This window comes from Seriola lalandi, unplaced genomic scaffold (genome assembly GCF_002814215.2).
Source record: "Seriola lalandi dorsalis isolate HSWRI2012SDOR001 ecotype SW California unplaced genomic scaffold, Sedor1 jcf7180002054953, whole genome shotgun sequence".
Taxonomy (NCBI): Eukaryota; Metazoa; Chordata; class Actinopteri; order Carangiformes; family Carangidae; genus Seriola; species Seriola lalandi.
Window position 1 is genome coordinate 1311494 of NW_019525504.1, and position 13911 is coordinate 1325404.

A 13911-nucleotide genomic window follows, 5' to 3' on the forward strand; every position below is an offset into this window, starting at 1 on the left:
TTATGGTTGTCATTTTATGAGTAAAGAGAAGTGAGAGAGTTGTAATATTTTAAAGTAAAATTGTAATGTTGTGAGAAAAGGTCATGATATTATGAGACACAGTTCTAATTTTACTAGAAAAAAGTTGGAATATTTTGAGGACAAAGTTTTACAAAAAAACATGATCGTATTTTCAAGAACAATATGTCCCATGTTATGATTAAAGTCTTAGAATAGAGTCCTAGATTTGCAGGAACATTCCTAATATTATGAGCTAATGTGAATTTATTAAAAAAAAAAAAAAAAAGTAATATTTTAAAAATGAAGTTGGAAAAGTATGAGACATTTATTTTTAATGCTGCGTCTTATTTAACAGTTGAGGGAGGTTTGTTTGCTTTTACAATTAAAATGAGGGAATGTGGATGAATAATACCCTTTATATTCTTTATATAACCTTTATATCATAGGACATTGAAATGAAATGAACACAGTGGTGACTCAGCCAGAATCAACTATGAAGTGGTGAACTGTGAATTGAGTGAAAGTTAATGCTCTGCTGATGTGTTGCTAACTAAGCTCATTCTGACAGACCATAATACCATTACTGAACAAGAAAAAGTCTGGTGTCAGAGGAGTCAGAAAATGCTAAGACATGCACATGTGACTAATCTACCCAATACAATCACACGAGGTTCTCAAAATAATCTTTTGTTTTTGTAATATGACATTTTTCTAGTGAAATTATCATTTTATCCTTTTAAAATTCCAACTTTGTCAATGTAATTTTTGCAAAAAAAAAAAAAAAATCCTAATTTCTTTTCTATTAAAATACTCTTTTATTCTTGTAATATTTAGACTTGTTTCCTTGTAAAACTACAACTCTTGTAATATTATGGTCAATATACTGCGATACTATTATGATTATCATCCTGCAATATTGTGACTTACTTGGTTCTTATAATATTACAACTTCATTCTTAAAATCATTAGCTTTTTCCTAACATCAACCCTAATATTCTGTTATAACCTCACCACAGCACACTGTGTAAAAACCACACCAGTGTTTCAGGGTCCAGTTTGTTACATCTGTAGAAATGGGCTCCATGGGCTGTGTGTGTCTACTCTGTGAGTAATGTGTAAGTGTGTGTGTGAGAGAGAGAGAGAGAGAGAGAGTGTGTTCAGCGCAGCCACGAGCAGGGCACCCACTGAGGTTCAGTGTCCAGTTTGTTGATGAGTCGTAGCAGCTCGTTGTAGGCTTTGTCCTGGTCTGTGTTGACGATGACGGCGTCAAACAGGTGACCGCAGCTCTGCTCCATCTCCCGGGCTTTCTCTATGATGTCCCGCAGCTCCTCAGGCTGTACACACACAGACACACACACACACATATTACTGAGGCAAACATTGCAGAGATGTAAACACCAGTGATATTTATCTTTGACTGAGTGTAAACAGACAGTGGAGACAGTTGGACAGGAACCTTGGGGTTCTTGTTCTCTTTAGCCAATAGGGCTCGAAGTCTTTCCTGGGAGGGCGGAGCTATGAAGATGATGTAAGGCTTCAAGTCTGAACTCCTCAGCACCTTTAGAGCCTGTACACACACACACACACACACACACACACACACACACACACACACACACACACACACACACACACACAAAGGATTTAATCAACAAACTTCTGAATGTGAGTTCTGTAGTTGAAACTCACTTTGCCACCCAGCTCTGTCTTGTATGTGTATGTGTGTGTGTGTTTGTGTGTGTGTGTGTGTGTGTGTGTGTGTGTGTGTACCAACCTGCGTGTGCAGACAGAGCACACAGATTTTTCCAGTGTTGATGACCTGTCTCACCGAGTCTGTACTGGTCCCATACAGGTTCTTCTCAAACTCACCAGATTCGATCAGCTTTCCTGAGAAAAGTAACAAAGCGGTTGAGTGAAAAACACTTTTATCCATTTGAAACAGTAAAGTATTTTCAGTTCATAACAAATTGTGTTGGGACTAATCACACTGTCAGAGCACGTCAGTAGACACATTCACACTGCTAAAAGAATGTGGACACGTGTGAGTGATCGGCTCTCTGGGTTTTCATTGCGTCTTGGCTGCGTTCACACCTGAACTTAGAGCTGACCACCTGTGATCAGATCACCTGAGATGGATGTTAATACCAGGTCTGAACGGGACAAGATCTGAGGTCGTCTCATTTTAGAATTGATAAATGAAAGTTTATCCTCATATTTGATATTGGACAAAAGGCTGTGACTGGAATGTTGGCTGTCATGCTCTGATTCCGATGAACCCCTCAGTTGTGAGATGTCATCATTTACTGTAGTAAGGTTTGGTTATCATTACATAACTTATCTATCAGTTCACCACTGAGGTAGCTGCTGTAAATCCTCTCCATCCGGAGCTCCGGCAAGAAAAAGCAAGACATGCCTGACACTGACTGAAGGGTGTCAAAAACATGAAATCTTACCAGCTGCCAGTTCTGCCTCAAAGGTCTGACGAGACACAAAGTGGTAGTCTCGACCACCCACCTCGCTGTCTCGCCGGCTCCGCGTGGTGTCTGCAGAAAAACCCACAAAAGAAAAAACACAATTTGTTCATCCACAAACACATAGAAGAGTGTGTCCTGTGTGTGTGTGTGTGTGTGTATAGGTCTTACGAGGGACAGCGCCAGCGAACCGCTCTGGTTGGTTGTTGAGAAGTCTCTGCCTAAGTTCTCCCTGTCCACAGCTGGTTGGACCAATCAGTGCAATCGGCCGCTTCCTATTGGCCGGCTGGTGGTACAGAGCCATCTCTTCATAGGTGAGAATCTCCTCATTATCAAGATCTGGACCAGTGGAGAGGACAGAATAAGCAAGTGACGGCTCGGTCCAAAGGTCTTGACATCATGTGCTGTATTTTAGAAAACCGCCCACTCTCTAAAAATAGAGTACACACATCCTGGATATTTATTGTTACATACACGCTTATTATGTTTATTGCATCTTTCTCTTCTCATGTGTGCGTCATATTCAGATTCAGTCTACACAATGAAACTATAATAGAAGGTGTCAGTTTTATGGAATGTTGCTGCTATGATCAACATGACGGACAGATCTTCTCGTTCTTGTCTCCTTTCGCTGGGAGCCGGCGAGATGCCGCGACTCTAGATGAGCCTTGAGCTACACACATGAAACACAGGTGGTGCGTCCTGGCCACACAGACAGGTAAACGGGTCATACCATCGTTCCTGTGAGTGTTGTACAGCAGCTTCTTTCTCTTCCTCTTGTTCTTCTTTGCACACCACAGCTTCCCTGTAAACAAACAGACACCTTAAAGCTCTCTGTTGGGGCTACAGGGCTTATTGCACTTACTGTATAGGGACACAAATTTTACTCAATCAATTATTGGCTTGGATGTTAAAATTACTGTCCAATTTCATCTTATTGTCTTGTTTGGATTTATGTATGTGAGCTGGGGGAGAACACACATTTTAGGGGCTGAAATGTTGAAATGAAATGAAACGCCCGTTTCCACAAAACATTTTATCTTACCACTAAGAGTATTCCTAAGTCACGCTAAAAGTAAAAGTTTTCACCTGAATCATCTTCACAAAGCTGTGCCGCTAAAAACACACGCACGTTTGTTGTTCGACATCTAAAGGAAATGGTATGAATTGTCCTATAATGTGGTTCTATAGAGACATTTATCGTTTGGTGAACAGATCTGCTTTCGGGCAGCTCGGAGATCTCCACGTCGTCAGCATTGTAAAATTGCATTTTCCTGTTGCCAACTACCGCAGCGTTGCCAAACACTGATCAGGTTGTTTCAGTTGGTAGGAGATGTTGTTGCATCCCTCACAAACTCCACAGCGATCATTATTCCCTCATTATTGAGTCGTGTGTTTTCAGTGATTCAGCATCGTGTAAGGTTTCCAAAACAAAACTGCGTCGTGGAGTGACAGCCGCCATTTAAGATTCTTCTCTGTGACTTGGTCTTAGTGAGTTAGGAGTCCTCTCCACTGCTTGTGACTACTCCTAGTTTTAGGTGCTACTTTAGTGCTAAGTGACTTTGTAAATTACTTTTAGAAATTAGAAGTCCTAAAGTTCGGACTGACATGCCCATTATTTTTAGGAGTATCAGCAAGTTAAGAGCTACTTTTAGCCTTAAGATGCTTTGTGAATATGACTGGACAACAACACATTTTTATTCTCTTATATTGTGATAATGTAAACTCAGGTTACTGGGGGCACTCTAAAATGTTTTATTCGCAGCAATAAGGTTAGATGGTGTAGGAACTGACCAGGCTTCTCAGGCTCCTTGTCTTCTTCTATGGTCTGTTTCATGGCTTCTCTCTGCTGCTGAAAACTCTTGCCTGTGGAAAAAATTCAAGAATATTTACCCACAAGAGTCTGACTAAGCATTCTTCACAAACACATAATATCAAAACCCCAGCCACAGGCAGGCAGGCAGGCAGGCAGACAGACAGACAGACAGACAGACAGACAGACAGACAGACAGACAGACAGACAGACCTGGTACCAGTCCAGCTAGCGGCTGGTTATCCTCGTCTCCGTCCCTGTAAGCCTGCCACCAGTTGGGGTCTGACTGACTGATAATGTGGAGGATGTCTCCCTTCTGAAAGGACAGGCCCAGCTCTCTGCACGGTACATAAGGGTCATCTGAGGGATCATAGTCAAAATGAGACTTCACATGGACCTGGAGGAGAGAGGGGAGAGAGACAGCAGACACATCCAGAGACGTTAGGACGTTTCCAACAGTGAAGTGTGTGTGAGGATGAGGATGAGGATGTTTACATCAGGATATTTTAAATCATTTTAATCAACATTTGCCAACTAAAGGCAACTGTTCATTAGTCCGTTCGGTGAAGGTAAAAAAACTAATTGTGTTTCTTCCAGACTTAAGCTAAATTAAAATAAAGCAGTCATGTTGAGGACTCAGCACTCACCACAGTCTCTTTGACAGGAGGAGGTTTGCTCTGGCTGCTGGGAATCAGCACAAAGGTCAGAAGGCCATGCATGTCCGCCTGACACACACACACACACACACACACACACACACACACACACACACACACACACACACACACACAAATGTTGTTATCCATCAGCTTGCCTTCATCATCTCAACTGACATTTATTTAAATTTTGTATTTAACCTGTCGGCAGCCTCACTGCTGAGTGAAACTGAGTGAAATGAGCTGAAGTGTCTGAGCAGCATCATGATCAGAGCTGCTCCACTTCTCTACATGAGGAGGAAAGGAGCTTCAGTGCTTCCTATCTCATCTCCTTTAGCATAGGAAACACTGGAGCTTCCTTTACCAAAGGAAAGGAGAAATGCCGTCCCACAATTCCTTGCTGCAGCAACATTTAAAGCGACCCCAGAGCATCTATTTTAGAGTTTAAATATATATATCTATTTAAATATAGATTTATTCTCTTTAAATCCAGTCAGGAATCATCATGAAAAACAAGCGGATTGAACTGATAGTCAACTATATCATCATCATTATTATCATTTCTATGTAATTATTATTTTAATGGGTCAACTTTCCCTACTTGTATTTTCCTTTCTTGTCATCTTATTTCAACATTTGAGTCCTGTTTGTTTTGTGTTTGTGGTTAGAGAAGGAGGATTTATCATCCATGTGTTATAAATAAGAGTTGTTTTTTAAAAAGAAAATCCAGTGTAAGTGCAGTCAGATTCTCTGTGGTTGTCTTTTCATAACTCCTTATGAATTCTCCTTCACGTCCCTCTTTGACCTCATGAAGTTTTCCATCGAGGTCGAGGAAAAGTGGTTAGAAAGGGAGATTTTTTTGTTTTTGCTTTTCGACCGCAGCCAAAGTATCAGTTCATACTGCCATCAACTCACATCACAGATCAGTGAGTGGAGGAACAATCTAAATGTAGGTCAGTAAAATGCCCTTTAGAACATATAGATAGGCTCAAAATCCATGTCAACACCTTGATTGTAACAGGTAATTGTAATATAATTTGTGAAACTGACAGTAGAATAACAGTGACAGTAATAGTAATAGATTACTCATTAATAATCATTCTTTCTTACCGTTTATCACTGCATCTAAGAAGTGTGTTAATTATTTGGAGATAAGAATATACTCACAAGAATGTCAAAGACTTGGTTGACATCTTTCCCTCTGATTTCGATGCCATTTATCTCCAGGATTTCATCTCCCTCTGATAAAAGTCCACTGCGCTCAGCCGCTCCACCTCGAACAATACGGCTGATCACAACACTGTCCATTTCATTACGAACAGTGGCTCCCTGCACAACACACACACACACACACGCACGCGCGCGCACGCACGCACGCACGCACGCACGCACGCACGCACGCACGCACGCACGCACACACACAGTGAGTTACAGTGACTGTGTGAGTTGAAGTCTATTATTTACAGTGTAAACAACATGGAAACAAGCTAATCCTTTCTGAAAGATAATAAAATTCTTTTAACAGACACATTAATTATATGTATATCAAATTTATATATATATATATAATATAATTCATATATATCCAAATGACAGCAAACTTTCAGACTTCCAATGGAATGGGCCTGAATAGTGGATTTGCTCAGAAAGGCCTGGTATATCTGCATGGTCATTTTGTTGCACACAATCCAGCAACCAAAATAAGTGGTCGTTAATGAAAAGGTATGCCAATTACGTTAGCCAGTGCAGTGGTAGATCTCCATTTACACTGGAGTATGAACAGACTCACTGTAGATGGATGCATGGTTTTGTTTACCAACCCTCTCCAGTGGAGTTTAAATGTTGCACAGAGTTAAAACTAAAAGATAAGTCCACCGAACACTGCACTCCTAACGCTGATAGACTCACAATTATAAAGTCAAATAAAACATAAAAAAACAAAATTGATGCAGCAGAACCAGAAATATAATGTTTTTTTATGTCATGCATTTTTCCTCTTGTTAAAACCTGGCCCCTACATGACCCACAGTGGAGAGACAAAAGAGTAACTTTTTTCACTTATGCTGGAGTTCCAGTTGAGAGCTGGCGGAACACAAGCTAAACTACAAGCGAGGTCAGCTCTGTGTTCAGCTGTCTCCCCCCCTGATTTAGAGTTTAGGAATACGTGTCTTACCAGCGGTATATCTTGGGCCTTCTCTATGCGAACTATCTTCACAGTCTCTCCTCCCCACTGGGTCAGTGTTTCTCCTTGGGCAGGCGGAGGTTCAGGCTGCATTTCCGTCTCTGCTATGCTGTCATGCGCCAGGAGCAATGACTGGAACACACACACACACACACACACACACTCAGCTATAGGACTGTATCAGTGACGGTCACTACAGGAGACTTTTGTTTTTGCTCAGGTTTGTTATCAATTTTCTGCCAGATTTGCTCAAATTGCCATGAGTCCAATCGGCCACATGGTGGCGCTGTAATTAAAGCCAGTTTTGGAAAGTCCACATCCCTCACACCGTCTGTCTGACTGATTTGAAATCGGACACACAGGTCCAGCATCTTGGACTGAATTAGTCTGCCATGATGGATTTTTTGCTAATTGGCTTGATGTGAAAAATAGTCAAATGAATAGAACTTTATGGATTTTTACTTTAGCAACACCAAATTTGGTATACGGCCTTAGGAGACTGAGGTACATATTTCTATGATAAATGAGGAAAAATCATTCAAAAAACATGGCCGCCATCTATCAAAATATCTTCAAAAAGGGCGGGGCTTAGCGAATAATGCCCATAAATCATTAACCATTTGTCCAACATCATAAAACTTGGTAGTTATCTTCCGGCCGTGATAGGGAACCGGCCTACCAAGAACATTTTGAGCCCTAACCATATGTGTACCTCAAAACCTGGTTGACAGAATTTCACCAAAATCGTCAATATGTGCCATCTCAAGCCTTTGCTCAATTTGCAAAGAGCTGGAAGGAGTCAGAGACACGAAAATTGGAATCATAACTACAAATGATGTGTAAATGCTTAATAAAAAATGTGATCCTAATCGGACACATAGTGACGCTATAATTAACAGGAAAAAAAAAAAAAGGGAAAAATTCTTTACTTCACACCTACAGGTCAATAAAAAAGCCTTTAATGACAGAGGCCACATTAATGGCTTTTTAGTTTATTCACATAATTAGCAAAAGTTTGGCTGCTTCTCTCTGTTGAACACAGATGATCCAAATCAAGGGGCTCAAACCTGTGAATTGCAGCTTGCGGCTATCATTTTTACTTGCTAATAAAGCTTTGAGCGTGTGCGTGTGTCTGTACCTGGATGTGTGTGTCTGACAGCAGGCTGTGGAGCTCGAGTCCCTCTTTGTTCTGACTTGACTGGATGGTATTCCTGACCTGAAACCAGGGCAACAACACAAAACATCATCACCCATCATCACAATAGCTATTATATAGTACATTATCGCTGTAGCACATGCAAGTGAACTGAGCAGAACTCAGTCTTTATATAGTAATAGAGACAAGTTTCACAAGGAGGAGGACAGGAGAGAACTTTTAAAATACTGCTGGCAAAGAGACGTGGGAAAACAAATTGATTGGAAAGCTTTATGACACATGGATAGAATTACCTGGGCTCTGAAAAATATATTTTCTACTATTTCATAATTTTGTAGTATGAGAATGAGAGAAGACAAACTGTGAAATGTGCCGTCGGGTGCGCAATGTAACTGAACTTTAAAATGGGTAAGGATTTAAATGTCTTTCAATCCAAAACTAAAATGAAAGTAGTTCTGAGCTGGACCTCAACTAAAGGTGGCTTGAAGTCTTGTCTTGGACACTGTGGCCGTTCCAATTCTTCTTATTTCGTTTCCACTTCTTTCACAACGACAAAGGAACATGCTTATAGGAGTGCAGTGTGAACCAAAGATGTGGGTGGAGATGCCAACACAAAGCAGAAATAATGCGTTGTTGTGAAATGAGCCATGAATAGCTCTATCAGCTAGCCAACTCAACAATGTAGCAGGGAAATAATTGGAGCACTGATAGAGCTAGCAACATGTTTATCAGTCGTAAAATAATTTACCATCACAGAGTTTGATTCTTTATGTCGCTCAGTCCAAAAGTTCGGCCTTAAAATAAAGTTTGAGCCGAAACTGACAGTGGTATCACAGAATAAAAGAGTTTGGCTCTGTGTGTATGTAGCAGCGTGCAGAGGAGTGTGTGTGTGTGTGTGTGTGTGTGTGTGTGTGTGTGTGTGTGTGTGTGTGTGTGTGTGTGTGTAGCTTTGTGTCAGTTGAACATGATGCAATAAAGACTGTCAAGGAATGGGAAATAAATGATCATTTGAAATACATGTAATTTGGATAAGCATGTGTTACCTCCATGGCCAGCTGCAGTGCCTGCTGTGTGTGTGGGTATGGAGGAGAGGGTCGATGCATGCTGGTGGCCACCGCATTATGGATCTTCAGCGCTGACTGGAAATCAGACTGAAGGAAGAAAAAGACAGCAGGAAGTTCCATCAGGATCCACTCAACTGGGGCACACACATGAAGCACATCTAGGCTGTCCTTTCACCACACTCTACCTGTTTTTACATCAGTTTAAAGTGAAATGAAAGTGCAACTAAAAACAGCTTCTATCACAGCATTACTACTGTTGTGAAGCCGATTCCGAAAATGCTTGAATTTGTGTCCATACAGATCTTTTTCAGATCAGTTTGCAAAATTCTCTAGCCCCACTGAACAGAATAACCAAAAATCATATAAAATTATAATAAAAGAAAAAGAACTTTTCTTCACAAACATCACCTAGTACAGAATGGGACACATACAGGCTGGTAAGTGGGAATACAGCTCTGCATTAAGAAACACAAGGGGCTGTGTGGGTGTGGCAGGTTGCTTCAGGCACGGTGAGACATTTAGCGGAGCAGACAGGCAAACCAACTGTGCATTTTATGACTAAAGCATGAAAGTTTCAGCATATGATCTACACACCGCAAAGTTTTATTTCAGACGTGGAGGCAATTTGTATCTGACCTCTGGTGACCTTGAGAGGTCATTGACCTCAGCATTACATTTTTCCAGTTTTTGGTCCCATCCCTCCACTATAATCAGGTGTATCTTTGCCAAAATTGCATTTTTGTTCTAATAAAGATGTTTATTTGCTGCTATATCCGTGCGCCATAATTTTGCTTAGAGCATCATATTTTCCAGGGGACTGCAGACCCCACCGTTTCCAGGTGTTAAGGTAGCTATAATAGCTCGTTAAAAACACTGACAACTTCTGCTGTGTTCTGTGGAATTACATGACTAGCTAGCACATTAGCAATCATTCTAAACAGAAGCCAACATGCTAATTTGGTCTGGACCACACTCGTTACTCCAGGGGGCCCTGCCCTGTCCCGGAGGTGACATCTGGGATGCCTCCACATCTGAAAACAAACTAAAGTTTCACGATTTAGTCTCTAAATGCACCAAACCTTCCACAGCTTATCTGCTGCACTAAATGAAGTAGAATTCAGGACAGCCAATCAGAGTAATAGATCCATGAGTCTGAAGACGTATTTGAAGAAGACAATTATTAATCCTTAGTTATACTGCTATAAGCCTATACAGCTGGGGGAACTCCCATGATGCACTGAGCACCTCTTCTCTTTCTCTCTCTTCTGAATATACAGAAAGTTTGAGAAAGAAGACACTCATTAACTATGTGTCTTATCTCTCTCTCTCTCCGTCCTCGTTCTGCAGATATCTCTGACTCTGGAGCTGCAGGATCCAGATCTCTCCCTCCCTCAGTCTGGCTCTGTTGGAGGTTTCTGTTGGAGGCCAAGTGCTGCTCACTGTGGCAACTGTTGGGTTTGTAAGGTCTTGACCTTCCTCTACAAAGTGCCTTTAGTTAATGTTTGTTGTGATTTTGCGCTACGCAAGTAAAATTGAATTGAACTGGATTACTTTACTGCAAGAGTCACCAGCTACACAGCACAATGAAGCCATTATTGTTACAAAGTAATCTACTAGGAATGTGTGCTTGCATGTTTTTGACTGACTAATGCATTTAAGACAGAAGTAACTAATGGTTTAAGACAGAGTGGTAACTTGACAGTTTTTTGGTTTACAAGTACATTAGCAATGACCTTCCAAAAGAATACAGGACCATCAAATGACAGCAGCAATTCTGGTCTTAAATACAGTGGTGAACTGCAGCTGCAGCAGTTTTGCAACCAATCATACATTTGGGGTGAAATAGAGATATCTTATTTTTCATGTTTGACTAGTCAGCAACATTCCGCAGTGTAAATTCCACCCAGACAGTTCCTGGGTCATTAGAAATTTGGACCCCAGGAGCAGGAACAATTCCTCAGAAACCCAAACTAAAACTCGGTTCCTCTGGGTTTCTGAGCTCCTAAAAGGTTCCTGGGTTCCTGGAAAGATTCCTGTGGTTTAACAGGGGCCATTTAAGGCTTTTTGACTCTGACCAGGAGAAACACTCCATTTTTTATTTTTTATTTTTTTTGCAATGAAAGTCATCCAATTTAATAAAATGTGATACTGGTACAAAAGGGGCTCATCACTTCCAAAAATAGTGTAATTGTCCAACTGTAGTCTCCACCCTCCTCCTCCCAAAGCGAAGCCTTCGTTGCAGCTGCAGGAGTCTTGTGAGGCCCCCCCATTGTCACGGATACTGCAGCTCAGACGACACTGCTAACCCTTTTTAAATCTCTTTTTACCTTGGAGGTCAGAAAGTATTGAAAAATACCACAATTACATATTCACCCAAGGCTCTTTCCATCTAATTCCCTTCATATTACCTTGTTTAGTAGTGCAAGTACCAGTTCGATGTCATTCTGACTCTGCTGGTCGGACAGACAGCCCCGGACCTGCTTCAGTGACAGCAACAACTCCTCCAACTCTGCAAGAAACACACACACACACACACACACACACACACACACACACACACACACACACACACACACACACATTCACGTCAATATCCAAATCAAACGCATCTTTAAAATCACTCTTATTTCAAATGATGTGAGGCGACAACTTGCTTGTTCTGGCTTCAGAGTAACGTGTGTCTGAATGAGCTTCTCATTTCCTAGTCGAGACTTCGCTTCTACAGTGTGTGTTCCTGTTTGTGTGATTACGTGAGTGTGTAAACAATACCACCCCTGACAACGTTTTAATTAAGTCGCCCTCAAGAGCCTCTCACGTCCTTCTCTCCCTCCGTAAGGAATTCCCTCCCTGACAGCAGACATGTCTTCCTTACATTCCTTTCCCTCCCAGCTTCCTCACTCCATCTCTTTATTTTTACCCTCCTCTTGCCCCCCCCTTCCCTCTTCTCCGTGGCTCTTTGAATTATCTGTCCAACATCTCTTTCACCTCAACCTCTTTATTATTTCCTTTCCCTCTGAGATCTTTGCTGAAATGCTGTTGTGCTGTTGTGCTGTTAGCTGTGCGTGTATGTTGTACCCAGCGGTGCTTGTGTGTGCTGGCTGCCGAGCGCTGGCTGCTGCGGTATGTATGTGTCTTCCAGGAATGTGGGGTTGTCGATGCCGATGTGGGGATTCTGGGAGAGCTTCCTGAGCCTGAGTGAGGCGTTCAGGTCCAGCTGCCGACCCTCCTCCTCTCTACGACGTCGGAGGTCCTCCTAACACACACACACACACACACACACACACACGGACAGGAAAACATATCATTGTAGCTCCACTTCACATTGTAACTCAATGTACAATACATTGTACAATATATTCTTACATTGAATAATCGGCCAATCTAAAATCAACTTGTTTATCAAGTGGCCCAATAATAAAATCAACCTAACATCCCCCTGGAAATGAGGAGTTTCATCTTCTCTCGGTTAAACAGAAGCTATCTGAGATCTGTACATGCTGACGTGATCGGCTACAAAGCTCTTTTACAGATCTTTTACTATGAAGATCTTTTACTTAATGCCAATAGGGCTGAACAGTTAATTGTTTTTATATTAAAATTTAGAAAGAGTGCGATGTTCAAACTGCAAGAGCTCAATGATAATTCACAGTGCATCTTAACAAGTTCTAGAAAGTGAAAGTCAGTAACTGCTGATTTCACCAGATACAATGACGACTGCCACCAGTAAATTTACCCTGCTGTAATTAATTAGTGTCAATTCTGTGAGTTAATGAAACAACAACAAAAAAGGAATCTCCTCTGTTGTCTGGTTAACACGCTCCCTGCCAGTGTTCATTTAGCTCAGAGATGGTTTGCTGTGTCTCTTTGCTGTTCATAAGGGACCAACAGGGGGAAATTCAAAGGCGTAGGTTTGCATATGGACAGTAGAGACATGTCCCTACCAATATTTGAGGGAACTCGCTGTTTGAAGTTAAATTAGATCATTCTGATGTCCCCTCCCAGAGGTTACTTCTCCAAGACAACCGATTTAGGCATGCTAGCATTTGATTGGCTGAAAGGGCGGGGGCTACCTGGAGGCTCACATCATGTACAAATATCACACTTACAGACTTACATTATTAGATCGTTAATACTGATGCATCACTGGATCAGAAGCATTTTACTGTGGTTTTAAATGTTAAATCAAGGGGGGGAGGGGGAACTACAACACTGGTAGGTTTAATGAATATAAACACTTTGATGTTGGATCTGTTACTGTGTATAGTTTTAATTTAAATGTAAATACAGATCTTCATTTGAATACAGATGATATGTTAAGATACTGTATGTAAGAACAAGATATGTTTTTGATAATGTTTTGTTAAAATCATATCTAGTTTAAAACTATGTAGCACAAATACAAATACATACCTATTGGCTAATAACTGCAATTGTAAGTGCAATTGGATATTTTTCTGAAACCTGTCAGGCCTACTACACAATATTCTTATGTTTCACGATGAGTCAGAACAGGTGATCATGAGCCCTTTTATAATATGAACTCTCCAGAGTTTTGGTTCACAACAGCAG

At 41.2% G+C, this 13911-nt stretch overlaps 1 protein-coding gene across 2 annotated transcripts in view; it reads right to left on the reverse strand.

Annotated features, from left to right (window-relative positions):
* Nucleotides 1-301: 301 nt before the first annotated feature.
* The window catches only part of pals1a (protein associated with LIN7 1, MAGUK p55 family member a), a 28754-nt gene continuing 15144 nt past the window's right edge, over nucleotides 302-13911 (reverse strand). For both annotated transcript variants that reach the window (XM_023394791.2, XM_087170563.1), the window contains exons 3-17: nucleotides 12418-12595; nucleotides 11751-11851; nucleotides 9322-9429; nucleotides 8261-8338; nucleotides 7114-7254; nucleotides 6108-6269; nucleotides 4932-5009; nucleotides 4498-4681; nucleotides 4266-4337; nucleotides 3205-3276; nucleotides 2643-2810; nucleotides 2454-2543; nucleotides 1775-1887; nucleotides 1457-1567; nucleotides 302-1334 (exon numbers count right to left, since the gene is read on the reverse strand). In XM_023394791.2, the coding sequence (XP_023250559.1) occupies nucleotides 1158-1334; nucleotides 1457-1567; nucleotides 1775-1887; nucleotides 2454-2543; nucleotides 2643-2810; nucleotides 3205-3276; nucleotides 4266-4337; nucleotides 4498-4681; nucleotides 4932-5009; nucleotides 6108-6269; nucleotides 7114-7254; nucleotides 8261-8338; nucleotides 9322-9429; nucleotides 11751-11851; nucleotides 12418-12595 (1833 nt within the window). In that variant the 3' untranslated portion in view covers nucleotides 302-1157. The remainder of the gene's footprint in view (nucleotides 1335-1456; nucleotides 1568-1774; nucleotides 1888-2453; nucleotides 2544-2642; nucleotides 2811-3204; nucleotides 3277-4265; nucleotides 4338-4497; nucleotides 4682-4931; nucleotides 5010-6107; nucleotides 6270-7113; nucleotides 7255-8260; nucleotides 8339-9321; nucleotides 9430-11750; nucleotides 11852-12417; nucleotides 12596-13911) is intronic.